This window comes from Nothobranchius furzeri, chromosome 2, assembly GCF_043380555.1.
Source record: "Nothobranchius furzeri strain GRZ-AD chromosome 2, NfurGRZ-RIMD1, whole genome shotgun sequence".
Taxonomy (NCBI): Eukaryota; Metazoa; Chordata; class Actinopteri; order Cyprinodontiformes; family Nothobranchiidae; genus Nothobranchius; species Nothobranchius furzeri.
Window position 1 is genome coordinate 14,147,752 of NC_091742.1, and position 19,794 is coordinate 14,167,545.

General features: G+C 41.2%; 1 protein-coding gene and 1 pseudogene across 1 annotated transcript in view; one reads left to right on the top strand and one right to left on the bottom strand.

Moving 5' to 3' along the window:
- The first annotated feature begins 5,960 nt into the window (after nt 1-5,960).
- LOC139061898 (E3 ubiquitin-protein ligase TRIM39-like) lies at nt 5,961-9,074 on the top strand (annotated as a pseudogene).
- Nucleotides 9,075-9,813: 739 nt separating this feature from the next.
- ift172 (intraflagellar transport 172) overlaps nt 9,814-19,794 on the bottom strand; it is a 46,651-nt gene continuing 36,670 nt past the window's right edge. Inside the window, exons 35-48 of the mRNA XM_015947749.3 lie at nt 19,003-19,132; nt 18,563-18,661; nt 18,376-18,485; nt 18,204-18,267; nt 17,786-17,872; nt 16,960-17,076; nt 16,719-16,829; nt 16,527-16,646; nt 16,281-16,376; nt 13,063-13,122; nt 12,873-12,971; nt 12,128-12,281; nt 11,027-11,118; nt 9,814-10,062 (exon numbers count right to left, since the gene is read on the bottom strand). Coding sequence (XP_015803235.3) covers nt 9,973-10,062; nt 11,027-11,118; nt 12,128-12,281; nt 12,873-12,971; nt 13,063-13,122; nt 16,281-16,376; nt 16,527-16,646; nt 16,719-16,829; nt 16,960-17,076; nt 17,786-17,872; nt 18,204-18,267; nt 18,376-18,485; nt 18,563-18,661; nt 19,003-19,132 — 1,429 coding nt within the window. The 3' untranslated portion in view covers nt 9,814-9,972. The remainder of the gene's footprint in view (nt 10,063-11,026; nt 11,119-12,127; nt 12,282-12,872; nt 12,972-13,062; nt 13,123-16,280; nt 16,377-16,526; nt 16,647-16,718; nt 16,830-16,959; nt 17,077-17,785; nt 17,873-18,203; nt 18,268-18,375; nt 18,486-18,562; nt 18,662-19,002; nt 19,133-19,794) is intronic.

The window sequence follows — 19,794 nt, forward strand, 5'->3', positions numbered from 1 at the left end:
AAAAGCAGACGGATGGAGCTGGAGTCTTTATTGTTTCTGAAAACCTTTTGGATTAACTTGAATTATGAACCATCAGATGGATGGAGCCTTTTCTCTCTGGGATTGTGAGCCAGATGCTTTCACTGTTCCTTCCTCCCACTTCCTGAGAGGGGGGTGGGGGTGGGGGGTGGAAACAGAGCTGGAAGCTGAGGATGCTTCATCTGACTCCCTCTCTTTCAGAGGACCACCCCTCCCCTCCCCTCCCCTCTCTTCTCCTCTCTTCTCTCCTTTCCTCTCTCCATCCGACTTCTTTCCCTCCATCCTGCCGTCCAGCTCTACGGACTGCACCCAGCACTCCCGAAGCACAACCAGAACCTTTCAGGTCGTGGGCTTTTGGACTATGCGTGTTTAATGAGCGCCTCTGGAAGGAAAAGTCTTCAGATGAAGAGGGACGGTCCTGTCTCCGCATCCCCCCGCAGCATCCTCAGCATCCCTCTTGGATCGGGCCTGTATAAACCCTCCCATCACCATCCGAACCGAGCCTCTTACATGGATGCGTTTTAGCAGGTCTGATTGATGTTTTCTGCACATCAAAGCCTCTGAATTAAAAACAAAATGATAAGCGCCGCGTGTCCTTCTCTCTGCAGCTAAAGGTATTGTTGTTTGGTTTTACTCGTGTTTATGTCGGTTTTTGTCTAAATTTCCTATTTTTCTCGCCCTTTAAATCGTCCCTCTTCATCTGCGCTAAAGAGGCTCCGCAGAAGCCGCAGTGAGCTGTCGCGCTCTGCGCAACTCCTCATTTCTCTCCTCAATATAAACGCAACTCCGCTCAAACGCGCACAAAGCGCAGCAACTAAAATGTGACCTTTAAAAACGGGCCGTGACGCGTCCTGGTGTTTGGGAATCAGACCTAAACGCTCATCAGCGGTGTTTCGTTTCATGTGCGTTATTCATTTTTTGTAATTTTGGTTCATTTTGAATGTTTGCATAAAAAATAATGTTTCATATTAGCTCTAACCCTCTCATTCGAGCCCCACAAAGAAGACCCCCCACCTCCCCCTCTTCTGCATTATTTTGCCTTCATGAGCTATCTGGGTCATTAGCATTTCTGCGTTTAATGAGGCTGCAGAAGGATCTGCTCCTGAGAGCCGCTGAGCAAAGCTGCTGCGTGGAGTTTTATTTTTTTTGCATCCTTTCTTCCTCTCAGAGCTGACAAGATGCGGGATGATGAGTCCATTGCAGCTGCAGCTTCCTCCCCTGCAGCGTGCCACTCATGCAGTGCTGTATAAGAACGCACATTATGGCTGCAGGATAATGGAGGGTAAATCTCTGCTGCTCCGCATTGCTACTTTCTGGGACGTCATCTGTGCTTTTAAACAACGAAAAATCCTCTATTAAAACAAACTTGCAGGTGTGATTTTTGAATGTTTGCAGCACATTTTCCGTTCTACCACCATCAGTTTACAGCAATTTGTAGAGATCTGACATCTTCTGCAGACAATCCATTTCAGTGAGTGCCATGCATAATGACGCTGAATTTGTACTTTAGTTGCATGCAAACTGAAGATTAAGCTATACTTTGAGTTATATTAAAAATGCTGATATATAATTATTTGTTCTTGTTTGAAGATGATTAAACCAGGAATCCTTTTTTAAAATCGTTAAAATCTGATGCTTGTTACTAAATGTTTAATCTGTATCAGATAAGATAAACCACATTTCTGCAGGTTTTCTTTTAGAAAGATTCTGTAAAATAACTTAACTCAACATTGCAGGTTAGTAAAAGAGTCAATATTCAGCTGATTAACAGTATCACTGTCAGTGTGGAGGTCAGCAGGACATTCTGCAGGGATCCACATGGCACACACACACACACACACACACACACGCATTTTGAGTCAATGCATCGATCATGTCAGTGTTCCTGACCTGTTTCTGTTTGTGGACTGCAGGAGAATCGCTGCAGGATCAGGCGACTAAACCTTTAAAAATATTTTGTTAAACAATTTAGTCTAACATTTAGAAGAACATAAATGCTACAGTTTTGTCTCAGATAGTATTCAACATCATTCAGGGAAGATTTCTGATTCAACGCGTTATGTTGCATTTAAAATATTTTTGAAAATCATAAAGATTTGAACGCATAAAAAATATAACGTGCTTTATTGCTCATGTTCTCCAACCCAGAGATAAGAAGAGCTGAAATTCTTCTTTAACTCCATGAATCAGGACAGGCTGGGACGAAGATTAAAGGGGATTGGGTACAAATGTGAAAAATTAAGGAGGATTATCTAAAAAGAGAGAGAAGTAGCCTATAAAGTGTAGATGTGAATGACAATGAAGGCCAACAGGGAAGGCGTTTGGGTTTCCTCTCCTCGTGTTCACAGCGGACCTTGATTTAAATGTCCATACAATTAAGGCACGCGGTGAATGCCAAGAGAGGGACTGAATATCAACAATACGATGAAAAATTCAACCTGAGCTCAGGAGAGGTTTGGTTTTTTAAATCACGTAAAAAACACAGAAACATCAGGTTGCAGTACCACTCCAAACCTATAGAGGGGGGCGCTCAGTTCATTTCTGTTCAAGATTTTAAATTAAAACTTGAAAAATGACTTGGATTGCTGCTTAATTTCATTATTGTAAATAATCATGTTCAGTTGGGAATTTTTAAAGTGTTTTGAGTTGATTAAGACTAGATAAGGTGTTGTGGGCGGGGCTAATCTGCATATTCATTAGGGTATGGATAGTAAACGAGGATAGAAAAATAACTTAAAGGTTTTTTTTTTTGCTATTCAACAACTTCACTGTTTTAAGGAATTCTAGGAAGTTTCAAACATCTTTGGTGAAATACTGACGTCGACACACAAAGTGTTGAAACGTTAGTTTTTGTTATTTGCACCATAAGAGTCATTTAAGTGCTCCAGCTCTCCTGCTTCTCCTTCTGACCGTCCTCCAGCTGCAGAGCACCGACCTGAGTGGATGACGCTCAGACAGTTTTATCTTCTACAGTTTTGGTGAAATCTGTGAAAACTGATGTTTCCACAAAATTTTCCTCCAAATTGAGAATACTTCTTACATTTAGTTGATAAAACTGGGAGGCAGAGCGCCGGGCTGGAATTTAAACATTAACAAAACAAGTTTAATTGCAGAGTAAGTGTACAAGAAATGTAGGTTTAGATTCAGATTCAGGAGAAAATGTTAGAATTAAATCAAAAATGCAACTGTGAAGAGTCCAGTTTCCCTTTACTTCTTAAATCTAATGAATTATTACCAACTCACACATCTGTGAGCAGCTGGGTGGGGCTACTTTTGCAGAAAATAGGGGGAAATACTTTTTGGGGTTAATTTATTGAACATTTATAGATCAAGTTATAATTTAATCAGGTTTAACAGAAACAGTGAAACAGAAACGACCCTACTGGTTTAAAAATTCATCAGTTCAGATCGGTTTTATCTGTTTGATGGTCTGGTTCAGGTACCAGAGGAGAAAGGAGAAGGATAAATGAGGTCCGGTACAGTAGCAGCAGAGAAGGTTGCCTCATCCGCTCAGCTTTCACAACTCTTCTCCATCACCGCTGTCTCTCTGTTGCACAAACTTACATCAGCTTCCTAAATCAGGAGGTATCAGATGCAATCCATGGTCTCCAGGAAGACGATGGTGAGAGTTTTCTCATCCTCTGTGAGAAAATTCCTCTGATCTTGTCTTTTAGAGAAAAGTGGTGGATGCAGAAACCAAAAGTTTCCTGATTTGATTGGTAAGATCTTAACCAACCCAGATTCTGAGACTCGTTTGTCGTTCTGATGTGCAGAAAAACAACCAAATAAATGAGTTTCTTACAGGTTTGTTTGTGAAGCACATTTAAAACTAGAATCTCACAGAACAACTAATAAAAACATTTTTGGTGTTTATGGCAGAAGATTAAACCTTTTAAAGCCAATTTTTTCTTATCTGAATTTCTTAGAGCTCCGCCTCTTTAACAGGTTTAGTTCATTCCTCAAGCTCATGTCTGCTGCCCCCTTGTGAAGGATACCAGTACTGCAGGTTCAACACCAATTATTTTTTATTATTGTTGCTGTTTTTTTGTAAACAATAAAAGGTTTTCTATGATGATTTATTAGCATTAGTCTATCAGGAAGTGTTATTTCATGTATCGGCCTTTAAAGGGTTAAAAGCAAAGATCAGTGAGTTATTATTCTCCAATATTTTTTATACAGATCTTGTAAACTGTATACAACAAAACCAGGAAGTGTTTGTGAAGTTCTGCAGGAACATGAGACATTTTGAGGATTTTGTTTTAAATAAAAATGTTGTACATGTTTTTTTCACCAACAACCACTCTGACTTGGCTAGTCTATATTATGTATTTTTATTTTAAAATTATTCATTGTTTAAAATGTTTTAAGAACCAAAAACAAAGTTTAAAATCGGTATTTGATGTTTTAAAATGTTCAGTTATAGATTTTTGTTTTTGTTTGATTTTATTAAAACAATTTTTCCTCTCAGTGACTCAATAATGTTGAACAGTGTTAGATGTGAAATCTGAAGAATAAATGAACAAAATCTTTATTTGGTCTCTTTATTTTTTACACTGAATGTAAATAAAATTGACTATATCCCAGTGTTCATACTTCATAATAATATTGTACATTACAAAAAAGAAATAAAACCTAAATCAGGATTAGCTTGTGTCTCTTCTGCATTTGTACAAAAATAAAAAGTACAAATATTTAATATTTTGCCACAAAATTTCCATCATAGATTAAATTTATTTTAGTTACTTGAATAAAGCTTGAACAATTTCTATTCAGAGATAAAATAATTAAATTCATGACTCAGAATATTTGTTCACTCACTAAAGAGAATTTTAAAAAACTAGTTCAAGGAATTTCAAAATAAAAGCTGAAACTTGAGGCTCAACATGCAGGTTTAATTTAGGAAGCGTCTTATCAGAGTCTAATGGTATAAAGTGGGATTTAAACAGTTAATTTAGTTATTAGTGTTTATTGTTGCAGGGAGGAGAGGTTTTCTTCCAACACTAAACAGGTCTTTAAAGAGGTGAGAAACCATTTTTTTTAACTTATTGAAACTGAGCTTTTCATGCAGGCTGAACATGAAAATAGTCTCCTACACCTATCTCCTGCATTAGCTTCGGATAGAAAACAGACGGTGAAACTCTAGGATTAGAAAATCCTGACAGATCTACGTCACGCTGTCACTAACATTCATGGACTCACCCATCTGGACTCACGATGGGGAAGGCTGTTGTTGGTTTAGCGTCCAGGAAACAGCAGAGCGCGTCTGGGCTAGTAGATGCTAACTGTTAGCATTAGCAACTCCAGCAAACAGCCACAGTCAGTGGTAGAGTTGTGTAGCTGTTAGCCAATCAGAGCAGAGATGTCCAGATTTCAGGAAATAAGACTCCAGATCCTGTCATCTGAAGCTTCTCTGGCTGAGTTCTCCATGTTCAAACCGGCACACCTGAGCTTTTTTCCCCAGAGTATGACTTACAAGGCATGCATTCCCACTAAAGGCCACTGCAGATACAGTATATTAAAATATGAGCGAAGGACCTCTTTAAGGGACTTGAGGCTCTGAGTCAGCAGTTTAGTTAAATTATCATCTGTTCTTTTATTGAAGGGAACAAATATGGATTGTTTTATAAGTAAATGTGGTTTTTAGTTGCTAAAGTAATTTAAAAAAATGCCCTAATTGTAGTAAATAAGTTTGACTTTTTACTGAAAATTTAGAAACTAAATCAAAACTCAAACTAGAAAAGTTCCACTGGATCAAGATTTCCAAACGCCCTCAGGAAATGTGGGAACATCCATGGAAACTTCCAAACTGGTTTATTACAGGTGCCACATGTGTCCCTCCCTACTTGCTCCAGTTGTTCCTGTTTAAAGACGAGACCTGTGCCGTCTCTCAGGACGGAGCACTGGGATCTTAACGCTTGTGAGTCTTCCCAAAACCAGGATTCAAACTGGTTCCATCAGACAAGTTTCATCTTCCTGAATGTTGTCTGCTCCTCTCAGACAAGAAATGGCCTCCAGATCAGATGAGAACCTCTGCTGCCCCATCTGCTACGACGTCTACAAAGATCCAGTTCTTCTGTCGTGCAGCCACAGCTTCTGTGTCTCCTGCCTTCAAGGATGGTGGAGCAGGAAAGAAGAGCGCCAATGTTCCATCTGTGAACACATATTTGAAAGTCGGCACCCTCCTACTAACTTGGCCTTGAAGAACCTGTGCGAGGCCTTTTTTTGGAGCGAGACCAAAGTCCTGAAAAGTTCTGCAGTGTGGACCATCAGGAATCAGCTTGTCTCATCTACAGAGAGTCAGACAAACATTCCAATCACATCTTCAAACCCATCGACGAGGTAGCACAAAGTTTCAGAGAGGAGCTTCAGGAATCCTTGGAGCAAATGAAGGAGAAGCTGAAGAACTTTAATCAGGCTCAAGAAAACTACGAAGAAACAGAAAAACACAAAGCTTCAGGCTCATTGCACAAAGAAGGAGATTAGGAAGGAATTCAAGAGGCTCCGTGAGCTTCTAGATGAGGAGGAGATGGTCAGGATCGCTGCTGTGAAGGAGAAGAGCTGCAAGCTTGAGACGGTGAAGATGATCAAGTCTCTGAGGAGAGAGAAAGCAGATCTGTCAGACATGATCAGGACCACAGAGGAGGACCTGAGGAATGAAGATGTCTCCTTTCTGAAGAGCTACAGGGCTACAGTGGAGTGTGTTCAGCAGCTCCCCCCACTAGCAGATCTGCAGCCACCCTCAGGAACTCTTCTAGATGAAGCTCAACACCTCGGAAACCTGAGATTCAACATTTGGACCAAGAGAGCATCATACAGTCAAATGACTCTGAATCCCAACACCGCTCATCCAGGAATCGTGCTGTCTGAAGATCCGACATCCATAAAGCGGGGGCAGACTCAAGCGCCTCCAGACAACCCAGAAAGGTTTGACAGCTCCTGCATGGTCCTCAGCTCCAGGGGTTTTAGACTTGGGAGTCCACAGGTGGGAGGTGGAGGTGGGGGACAGTCAGCACTGGGTTCTGGGTGTGGCTTCAGTCTGTCGAAAGAAAAAGACGGTTGGACCCAAAGTCTGGATTATGGGCGATAGTCAAGTACAAAGCCTTCTCTCCATACAGCTCCATTCACGTTCTTCCACTGGACTGGAGCTACCGTTCCAAAAGATCCGGGTTTGTCTGGACCGTTACTCCAACAGCCTGAAGATCTATTGTTCATACTTCCAGTTCCATGTTATAAACTTCCCGATTCACACGCTTGATGTCTTACCTGGACCAAAGCTGTTTCCTTTTCTGGGAATGAGGGACAAACATCTGCTGAAAATCCTCCCAGACTCCATCACCTTAAGAAACAACACACAGAACCGGAACTGTTCTGGGTTGAGGACCGCAATGAGGTCTCAGATGAGGACTGTGATGAGGACTACTGTGACACTGATGACAGTAGCCCAGTTTTAAGGTCTGATAATGGAGGACTTTATCTGAGGCTTTTTAATTTTTTTACATAAAAATGCCAAATACATTTGTTAATTTATTTTTGCATACTGTTAAATATGGTGTGAAATTATTTAATATTGTGCATTGTGTTTAACCTGGATATTTCTTTGACTATTCCAGTAACTTCTTGTAGTTCTTTGTTTTATGGCTTGCCAGGGATTTTTTTGTTTGAAAATAGATGGAAAGAAATTGTCTACTATTCATTTGCTACTGGTAAAAGAGGATTTTAGCCCAATCTGCAAATGTTAAGACACGCTGTCAGACAAACTTTGTTCTGAAATTATTCATTACATTCTGAACTGGAATTTAATTTGTGGTGTTTTTACAAGTTTTATTGTTTTCTGATTGAATTTTTCTGTACATATGCAATTTGACAGACAATACTTCTAGATAATACAGACATTTGTGGTAAAGTAAAACTGCGTACATGTAACTTAAAAAAGTTAACCTTTTCAAATTAAATATTAATACATAAAAATAGTACAACAATTTGTGTATTGCACTAAATTAAGATTTGCTCTTGAAACTTAAAAATATTAAGTAGAATACTTAACCCAAAATGTGGATAAATCACTAAAACATTTGTCAGTGCCACTTAAAAATATTTATCCCTATCTACTTAACAAAACGTGTTTATTAAACTTTAATTTTTTTGTCTAATTTACTTAAACATTTTTATGTAATCAGTTTCACCAAAAATTTTGAGTTATATTAACTTATCGGGTTTGACTGAAATTATTGACTGAAGTTTGGCAGCAGGTCTGGCCAGAGGCTTTTCCTTCGGTCGGGGAGGAGGGTTGGCTGTTGTCTTTGGAGACCATCTTCCATGTCACTCTGCAACTTCAGCTCGCTTTTCTCCCTTTGCACTACAGCTGATTAAAGTTGGGCATGAGGACCTGTTCTACTGTGCTGAGGTTTATCGTCCACCTGATTCAAACATTCACATTGATGATGTCTCCAGCCTCATGGACTCTTAATTTACCCAGCATTTTTGAAGTAAATGTCATTAAATTTTCCCATATAATTATTGTGCTCTAATTTCTACCTTTAGTCTTAGGACTATGTATGTCACTTTACAGGTCATAAAACTCTTTGATGCAGGATTTTCTTGTAAAATTTGGATTAAATCCATTTCTCTTGACCAGTTAACATTTCTGCTAATCTGTAATCCTCAACAGAAAATCTGTTGAGAACAGAACTTGGGGAACCGTGAGGACACCAAGACACAGTAAGGCGCTAATTAATGTCCTTATTAAAAGGAAACCACAACTAGGTTTTACCAGAGGTGGGCAAGGCCGAGGCAGGGTCAGGAGGAAGCGTGGGTCAAAACCAGAGAGAGAAGGGGCAGGCAGGAGGCAGAATCCAGATAATGATCCGAGGTTGAGAATCCAGGTGGTCAGAGGCAGAGAAAACAATCCAGGCAGGGAGCAGGCACGTGGGTTGGTCGAGGAACAGAAACGAGGTCAGGATCTACGGTACAGGCAGAGGTTGGCGTGCTGGAGAATTTAATGGTGTGAGCTTTCAATAATCTGGCACAGGCTTGGTGTTAGTCCTGGTGTTACATAGAGTGTTGCAGGTGGATCTGAGGAGTTAATGCGAGGCAGGTGGTATGGATGAGGTTGCTGGGGAAACGGGGCTTGGCTGGAGCGGGGGCATGACAAAATAACAAAAACTAAGTTTGAAAACTATTTTATTTGAGCTTAATGAAATAAAATACATATCAAACACACATTAAAGGCATTACTGGCTTTAGAACACACTCTCACTGGTAAAAGATGACACTCTACATACATTAAATAGTCCTTTGAAGAATCAGCAGAGTTTAATGAATGTCATACTTTCTTTAGGTTTGAAAATCCTTTTTTCAGTGTGAACAGAAAGCTTTGAATTATTTTTTTTAATCCATTCATTTTAAAATTGCCTGCTATTTCATATCTGCAGCTTGAAAACGTTTAAAAATAATAAAACATTTGGTTCAAAACTCATTAGTTTAGCTTAGCATACCATAAAACTGAAAATGGAAAAAGATTCAGTCAAGCTAGAAGTAGTTCCAAATCAGCAACTTTTAATATATAAATATGTTTTTAATCTAAAATTTGAAGGTTTGCAGGATAAAAGATCATTTTAAACTTCTCCCATTGTAGCTAAGCTAAGCTAAGCTAAGCTGCTGCTTCATATGTACCATAAAGTCTCGCTTTGAAACAAGACATAAAATTTAAGAGAAAAATGCAGCTTTTTATTTATTTATTTTTTAATCGGTTCTGAAAATCTTCCAGGCTTTGAATATTTTTAATGAATTTCAAAAGAAATTCTTTAATAAAAACTAATAAACGATGCACAAACAATTCTGGTGGCGAGTCGGACATGAAACGGGGAAAAGAAGAGGAGAAAATGTAGTTTCTGACAAAGATGAAAGCATGTAATAAAACAAATAAATTCTGTATAAAGCTGGAGTGCATTTGGATCAGTGGAAGGAGTAACTGGATGCTGGTAGACTGCCACACCATTGTTCGAGGAATTTGAGGACGTCCTGACATTCGGGACTGTGAGTGGTCTGCAGGAAGAACAACAACCAACCAAGAAGTTGCAGGAAATTAAACACACAGATAAAGGTCAGACACAAAATATGGGTGTTTCTCAATGTCAGGCGCCTTGCTTACGAGGACACTGTCCTTCCTTGGTTAAAGAAAACGGTTAAATGAAACAGACTTGCATCACGTGACCGCGGCTTCCACGGAGGTGACGTGACGTAACGTCACGTGACACGGGAGATAACGTTATATTTCATATATATTAGTTTCAATATAAATATATAACGAGCCTTTTACTTTTTAAATTATGTATATGTTTATTAAATTAAAAATATAAGCGAGTTACTACCCGCTAACCACCGAAGCTGCAACTACTAAGCAACTAACCAACCATAGATAATTTCTTTAGATCTAAAAAAAAAAACATTTTAAATTAGTTGACTTACTTTTAAACTTGAAAATTGTCCCCGAAGTAGCTGCCCGGCTTCTGATCCGCCGTCTTTTTAAAAATACAGCAGTGTATTGTGGGTAAATTTTTGACCAAGGCTAGGCTACAAGACACCTCCCGTGTATCCTTGCTCAGCTAGCTAAACGGCTAACAAACGGAGAACACACGCCTCGGTAGAACATGAACATTGGAACACGTCTTGGTGGCTCCCGATGACGTATCTCCTAGGAAACCGGGGCGGGGCCAAGACATCAAGGCGAGGTTCCTTGGCATTGAAAAACACCCACTATTTATGGAAACGCTGCTAAAGTGTCAGAAAACTAGCTGGTGTTGGTTAAAGGAGCAGTGTGGATAGATTAGTGACCTCTAGTGGACACAGGAAAAATTACAACCAACTTCAAACTCGTTGGTGCCAAATAAATGCTACAAAACTGAAAATCTCCTGCTGAGTCTAGAGTTTAGATAGAGATTAATATTGGTAATGTAAAAATATATTTATTTAACAAATGTAGAACAATAGATCAGCATTGCTCTCTCACCTTTGTGGCTATGAGGAATTTGTTCCAGTCTTCCTTGTTGGCAGCTTTCCCCGTAGATGAAAACTCGATTTTACCACCAAGAACCGGATAACCTGTTCGGTGCAGAAACGTCACAAATCCAGAAGTCAGGGATCTTCACTACCAATAACCGCTTGAATAAATCATGTTTTCATCCTTTCAGGGACTCAGAAGTAACAAAGAAATGTTGATTGGCTGAATTCCTAAATCTGTGGAGGAGGAAGGCTTTAGTTTTAGTTTCCTGTGTAGGAAAAAAAATTGTCTCACTTTGCCTTTAAAGCTTCTTTCCGGAGTATTTCACTTATCCAATGCACCATCTAGTGGCTGACAAGCGTATCACACAAAAACGCTGTTCCTTTGTTTTTTTTAAGATGGCAACTTCATGTTTCTGTTTATAAATGTGCTTCTGTAGCCAACAAACGGAGCTAAAACACGTTGTTTTACGAGTATTAATCTCATGTCATGTTGTATTTTCATATTTTTATATTTTAGAGACTTTCTTGTCCGTGAAAAGTTCATCAACTCTGCATCAGCCAAGATGTTCCTTAAATTTGAAGCATCTAAGCGGCAGTCTAATGTTATTGGTTAGTTCTGGTTGGCGCTCAGTTTCCTATTGCACAGAGCTCTGCCGGGCAGGGGGCGAGCTTAGCAACAAACAAAAAAAGACGTATTGCTTATACTATGTTTATGTTTATGTGCTTAGCAGACGCTTTTACCCAAAGCGACTTACAATTTTTTTTTAACCTATAGGGCATGTTGTGATCTGTGGGGGAAACCGGAGTACCCGGAGAAAACCCACGCATGCATGGGGAGAACACGCAACTCCACGCAGAAAGGCTGCAGCCGAGTCTCGAACCTGCGACCTTCGTGTTGCGAGGCAACAGTGCTAACCACTGCGCCACCATGCAGCCCGTATATCAGCACCATGTATATCACAGTACATGATGAGATAATCACTTTTACGGATTTCTGACAAATCATACATAATTTCTGAAAGAGGAAACCTCTGGAAAGCAGCTTTAAATATACATTTTGAAACAATCAAATTAAAATGACGGCTAAAAAGGTTGTGGTGCTCGTTACCCGTAAGAACACAAGGCAGAGAGCGAACTCCCGTCGTCGGCGCCACCAGAGAAGCTTCGTACGCATTCCTTTCATCTTGAGGAAGAACCTGCGCCAGCCGTTGGTCCATCGACACCATCAGCACCCAGTCACGGATCTGCTCCCGCTGGGTGCCCTGCAGTTCATAAAACACAGCAAGTGACTGCGGTTCAAAATCAAAAAAAGGCCAGGGTTGATCTAAACAACATATCACGAGTTCTTCCCGGTATCTACGACTCCCCGCCCAGATTTAGCTGGATAACTGGAACGTTAGAGGAGTTGTGCGTGTTTTTGTGTTTGCTAACGTTAACTAGCATTTTAAAGGAAGCATTCAAATGGTTCCTAAGTAATACTATGAATGATGTGTAAACAAAAGCTGTTCATCAGCGCTGAATGTTATTTATAAATGATGATGATAATAAACCTCATAAGATGTATTAAATAAGCCAGCAGGTCATTTTGATCTCTGAAATGAGATCTGTCCCACGCCTCGCCTCGCCCTGTCAAGACTCCTGTGAGCCTGAATGCTTGGAAACAGATGGATGGAACAGCCGATGATCAGCTGACAGAAACACTTCATGAATCTAGAAAAGCTACATTTGTTCTTATTTAAACCCCGGAGGAAAAAAATAACTGCACCAGATCTGATTTGTGGCACAACACTGATATTGTCTCCATCCCTCAGCCTGTAATTCCCGGTGAGACGGGTGGAGGCGGTTCTGCTTACAAAGACACATAGTTTGGTGGGAACTGGAACTTCTAAGGGAATGTCGGTATCTAGGAAGTCAGAGTGATCCAGAGTATCCAGGGTGCCATCGTCAACAGCCTGCAGACAGGAAGTGAGCGATCAGAGAAGGAAGAAGAAAAACCCCACTGCTGATGGTGTCAGGGTGGATCAGCAGAAGTCAGAGACTCACATCACACAGGTCCAGGAAGTGGTTTAGAAAGATGAAGGCCATGTTCTTCCAGCCAACAGCCTGCAAAGATGAAGAAAATGGAACAAACCCCGTCAGGATTCGTCTGAAAAACAACCCTTGTCCTGTTCAAAAGTCTAACTGGTGAATGTGAAGTTCCCAGATGAGGTGTTGACTGAGGAGATGGGAAACTTAAAGAGCAAGTCACCCCCAAATCAACCTTTTTTTCTGATAAACTATATAAATGTGTGTCTGATCGTGCTGCAGACACGTGTAGCCAATAGTTTTGCACTTTAGTGCATTTTAGTTAAAATTTTAATTTTCCTCCTAAAACTGTCAGTGTTGTGTCGTTGTCAGGTAAAAACTCTGCACTGCATTTTAATTTAAATCTGCCACCGCTATTGGCTAAGAGGTACCCTAGAACGTTAGCTGGTACCATATGATGTCACAATGTCGTTGTGAGCCTGTGTGTGTGTATTTGTTAGCAGCTCTGCCCTCTCAGTCTGCTAGGCAACAGCATTTGTTCGCCTTTTTCAAACAGGAAGTGGAAGTGAAGTAAGTTGTGAAGTAAGTTTCTTGTAGGGGGTGACTTGCTCTTTAAACACAAATAATATACACTGCTCACAAAAATTAAAGGAACACTTTAAAGAAACACATTAGATACATCAGATCTCAATATGAAGTTGGATATCTATACAAATAACGACAGGGCAATGTCTTAGGAACAAAAGGATGCCAAGTCTTTTAATGGAAATAAAAGTTATCAGCCTACAGAGGGCTCAGTTGTGTAGACACCCTAAAATCGGAGTGAAATGAAGATGTGGCAGGCTGGTCCATCATTTCAAAAACTTAATTCCTGCAACTCAAATTGCTTTTCAGTATATTGTGTGGCCCCCCACAAGCTCGTGTGCATGCTTGACAACGTCCGGGAATGCTCCTAATGAGACAACGGATGGTGTCTTGTGGCATTTCCTCCCAGATCTGTGTGAGGGCATCCCTGAGCTCTAGCACAGTCTGAGGAGCAACCTGGCGCCGCCTAATGGACCGAAACATAATGTCCCACAGATGTTCTATTGGGTTTAAGTCAGGGGATCGTGAAGAACATTCAATTGTTTCAATTCCTTCATCCTCCAGGTACTGCCTGCATACTCTTGCCACATGAGGCCGGGCATTGTCGTGCATTAGGAGAAAACCAGGACCTGCTGCATCAGCGTAGGGTCTGCCAAAGGGTTCAAGGATTTCATCTCGATACCTTATGGCAGTCAGAGCACCATTTCCTAGGCAGTAGAGGTCCGCGCGTCCCTACATGGATATGCCTCTCCAGACCATCACTGACCCACCACCAAACCTGTCATGTTGAACGACGTTGCAGGCAGCATAACGTTCTCCTCGTCTTCTCCAGACTCTTTCACGTCTATCCCAGGTGCTCAGGGTGAACCTGCTCTCGTCTGTAAAAAGTACAGGGCGCCAGTGGCGGACTTGCCAATTCTGGTGTTCTTGAGCAAATGCCAGTCCAGCTCTACGGTGCTGGGCAGTGAGCACAGGGCCCACTACAGGACGTCGGGCCCTCAGACCATCTTCATGAAGTCTGTTCCTGATTGTTTGGGTAGAGACATTCACACCAGAGGCCCTCTGGAGGTCATTCTGTAGGGCACGAGCAGTGCTCAGCCTGTTCCGCCTTGCACAAAGGAGCAGGCATCGGTCCTGCTGATGGGTTGGGGACCTTCTGCAGCCCTGTCCAGCTCTCCGAGAATAACCGCCAGTCTCCTGAAATCTCCTCCATGTTCTGGAGATTGTGCTGGGAGACACATTAAACCTTCTTGCTGCAGCACGTGTGGACGTACCATCCTGGAGAAGTTGGACAACCTGTGCAACTTCTGCAGGGTTAAGGAATCGCCTCATACTGCCAGTAGAGAGCCAAAACTAGCACGAGTGGAAAACCAGCCGAAAAAGATCAAGAGGGAGAAACTTGAAATGACCTCTACATGTTAAACCAGTCCTGTTTAGACATAGAACAGACAGTTTGCAATAAGCTAGAGCTTTCAGACTTACCATTTATTAGCTCAAGCATAAGAAAACATGAAGGCTTCAAAAGTATTAGTATCAGCACCTCTCTGACCACCCACCCCCCCACCCCCCACCCCCACCCCACCCACCCACACACACACACACACTTTTGTCTCTTCCCTTCTCTTTCACCTCTATCTCCGTGTCTGGTCAGAATTACAAAGCATTCAAAAACAATAACAATAAAGTTTTAAGTATCAGGCGTGACATTAAAAGCAGACGCTTTGATGCTCCACCTGACCCCTTCTTTCCACCGGAGCCGTCAGCAGCGCGTTACTGCAGCAGCACATCGTAGCTGCTGATAGGAACCGCTGTGGTCAACAGAACCTTTTCCACCGGAGCCGTCAGCAGCGCGAGTCGGCCGCGTCTCAGGAGCAGCATGTTGCGGCCCTTACGCACGGTTCTATTTTCTACGCGATACGCTTCTGAAACAGGTCAAGTTCCCGAGATTTTCAGAATAAAGAAACGTACTGCCTTCCGGTTGCTTTACTTAAAAAAAAAGTTATCACCTAGCTAGCGGTCTCCTTTGTTTTTCCATAATGGACGACGAAAGGTTGATTACTGAAGTGATTACTCCTGCTTGTTGTTATGTTCACTGACGAAGTCACGCGTGATTTTGCTAATGTCGCGTGACTTCGTGCTCTGTCGGTGACAGCTGCTCCCCTGCTGCTTCGCGTCTCGTGGGAAGGGCCAAGCAGCAGCATACGCGAGCAAGACATGCTGCTGCAGTAACGTGCTGCTGACGGCTCCGGTGGAAAGGAGGGGTGAGAGTAAATCTGTAAGGCTTGTCACCAGCATTCAGACATCAATTCTGTTTGCTTCACAGCCTGACAGGACACGGAGAGAGAAAAAAAACAGTCCTGTTTTGAGGGTTTTGTAATTGTTGCCACTTTAGTGCACCTGTCGTTAAGTCCATGAACACCAATACAGCTGAAAGTGATTAACAATGTCCTCAGCTGCTTAATCAACCAGGAAATTATCAGACAGGTTTAATTGATTTCATGCCAGGCCCAATAAAAAAGTGTTCCTTTAATGCTTGTGAGTAGTGTACATAAAACTCAGGAAATGTTATTTTACATCCATTTACTGAGAGAATCAAGAGTTTTCCCATCAATAGAAGCAACTGTAACTGGAATAAATGAAGGATTTCTCACCCTGCAGGCCAGGCCGGCTTCGTAGAAAGCTTTATCAGCAGGAATGAGGTCAGTGTGACGCAGCAGAGACACCGACAGCTTGGCCGATATGCTCATCTACAAATACACACAGCAGAGGAAAAACTGAAAAGCAAAACTTAGACAGAATCCTTTCATGAATCATCAAAGACTGATCAGAGGTTCAGACATGTGGGCCAGCTGGGACCAAAGGGTCAGGCTGGTTAATCAAACCCAGAGCTTGTGTACCAGCTGTTCCACTCCTTTAGTAGCAGATCGAGTGGCGAAGTAGTGAGAGATCAGCAGCATCTGTTCAAAGTCCTCATGAGCTGGAGAGTTGGCCTCAGCGGATTTGGACACGTTGTCACACTGAAATCAGGACGTTCAGCGGGTTACTGCAGGACGGGACCAGGTGACTTGTTTTACACAGGTGGGATTTACCAGCTGCAGCAGGAAGTTCCTGAGGTCGGCCCACATGCGGTAAGCATCTGGCTTGTCGGTGTCTGGGAGGTTAATCAGATCCAGGAACAGGCGCTTGTAGATGTTAAAGTTCTGAAAATTAACAAACATGTTTCTGACGTTTTAAGGCTGTAGAACAACACGTGTGTGTGTGTGTGTGTGTGTGTGTGTGTGTGTGTGTGTGTGTGTGTGTGTGTGTGTGTGTGCGCGTGTGTGTGTTCACCTGAGGGTTGGGTGGAGCTCCGTGCTGTACATATAACTCCAGAGCTCTCACAGCTTCCCCTGCTTTAATGAGATGTGTGGCGTACAGAGCGATGTATTTATGCAGGATCTTAAAGTTCTGAGAAAGAAAAAAAAACATTTCTGCTTCAGGCTGCAGGAGATCATTTATTTATTTAACCAGGAAGGTCCCGTTCAGATTAAAAACCTCATTTTCAATGGAGTCCTGGTCAAGACACTAAAGCATATCCAGGTAATCAAACAGGGCCATCGCCTTAAAAAGCAGCTATAAAGCTATAAAGCATTATATTATAATATATTATAATATAATACATTATATATTATATATTATATATTATATTATAATATATTATAATATACTGTAATATAATATAATATAATATAATATAATATAATATAATGTAATGTAATCTAATGTAATATAATATAATATAAAAGTTAAAATGTCTGTAACATGAATGAAGATATAATTAATTAGTAAATGAAATTTAAAGTTACCTATTTTAGTTATTATGTAACAATATTAGTCACCACTAATAAAAGGTTATTATTTGATGGAACTGTGTGAGGTAATGAAACTAAATTCTTTTCTTTTATAAATGAGCAAAACAAAGATGTCCTGATAAAAAAATCATTTAATATAATTCCAGTAAAACTGGTTTAGAATTAGACTTGTAACAAAAATGCTCAAAGCATGAATCGTATTTCAATAATCCTAAACTTTTATAGATTTTATTTACGTTTAAACTCTGGGTAACTAAAGCGAGTAGGGATGTAACACACATAGATGCTGATTGGCTGCTGGCTACCTGTTTGGACGCCATCTCCAGACATTTCTCCCACTGGCCTTTCTCTGCGTACAGATCCAGAGCCGCCATGACGTCCACACCCGCCAGCTGAACACAGTCACAACAACAGCTTGTCATTTCCACCAAACACAGCATGAAGCTTCTAATTGGAAGTTTAGACCTTCTATCTGGTCCTGTTTGCATTTGTTGAATGACATCAGCAAAAAATAAACATTTCTGATGTGCAAAAATGTTGCAAAGCTGTCAAGAAACCCCACAAAGTCTCCAACAATGAAATCTGGTCTGAAATAGGAAAAAATATTTGTTTATTTGAAATATTTTGTTCTATTTCAGTGAAATATGTCACATTCATGCACCAATTATTTGTTTTTAATGATTCTGAAGGCTTGTTTTAGTTCAAATTTGCACCAATACTCACAGACTCTACTCTGCCCTGGTTTTTAAGGTGTTCTTTGTACTTCTGGTCCACGTAGCTCTCATATCTGCACAAAAGCAGCATCAGACGTTGAGTATTTCTCATTTCTGATTCGTGTGTGTGTTTTGAGTGTGGTAACCATGGTAACGTGTGTGCGTTTGTGCGCTTGAGGAACCTCGGCTCGAGCTCCTTGGCAACTCTCTTGGCTTTGTTCCACTTCTCCCCCTGGATGAAGACGTCGATGGTCTCTTTGATGAGATCCACATTCAGGTAGACCTCAGCCGCCTTCAACACAAACAGAGACCGAAAGGTGAAACAGGGTCGGTCACGAAAGGATCTGGCAGAGCGGCGTTTTCACCCACAGCATCGAACTTCCCGAGCTCCGCGAGTCGCGGCCCAACGACCTTGATCACCTCCACGGCTCGGTCTCCACTCAGGAATTTGATGGACAGCTCTGCAGCCTGAAGACACACACACACACCATTACGTTTCCTCTGTTTGTTGGGTTTTGTTGGTGTTGCAGAGAAGAAACAGAACAAACATCTCTGAGCATAAAAAATAAACTAGGTCGTGTTTACTGGAACATTTAGAGCCACCGTTTTCAAATGGAAACTCATCTGGGATTCTGGGTTGTCCAACAGCTCAATCAGGAAAGTTCTGATTAAAAGACTCAGATAGATCTTTTTAAACTCCTCAGAGGATTTATTGATTATTGTTTATTGACCCAAACAGTCCTTTTGAAGCAGGGAAAACATAATAATGAATAAAACACAAACTTGAGCAGGTTATAGAAGTCTTTTACCTTCATCCAGTACTTCTCCATCAGGTCCATGTTTGAGTCATCCTTCACCTTCAGGTAGCACTCCACAGCTCGGGAATATTCTCCCGATTGCTCCCATTCCTTGGCCTGCTGCAGCAGAGCCTCCACACCCCTGAAACCAACAACCCATCAGGATCAGGACCAAGACCAGAGTCGAGATCGGGGTCAGAGTCGGGTTCAGGACATATCCAGTTCAAAATAAAAGAAATGACCGACCTCACATATGTGTCAATACTGAAAATTCATATTTTAAAGAGCAAGTCACCCCAAATCAACTTTTTTTCTGATAAACTATATAAATGTGTGTCTAATCGTGCTGCAGACACGTGTAGTCAATAGTTTTGCACTTTAGTGTATTTTAGTTAAAATTTTCATTTTCAGCCTAAAACTGTCAGTGTTGTGCCGTTGTCGGGTAAAAACTCTGCACTGCAGTTGAATTAAAATCTGCCATCGCTATTGGCTAAGAGGTACCCTAGAACGTTAGCTGGTACCATATGATGTCACAATGTCCTTGTGATCCTGTGTGTGTGTGTGTGTGTGTGTGTGTGTGTGTGTGTGTGTGTATTTGTTGGCGGCTCCGCCCTCTCGGTCTGCTAGGCAACAGTATTTGTTGCATTTTTCAAACAGGAAGTGGAGGTGGAGTAATACTCTGGTAGGGGGTGACTTGCTCTTTAAATAAATAACATTTTTGTACATTTACATGTAATTATTCTTTTTAAGATTTGTTGTCTTATGTCGAAAATAAACATTTCAGTCATCCAACCATTTGACCCT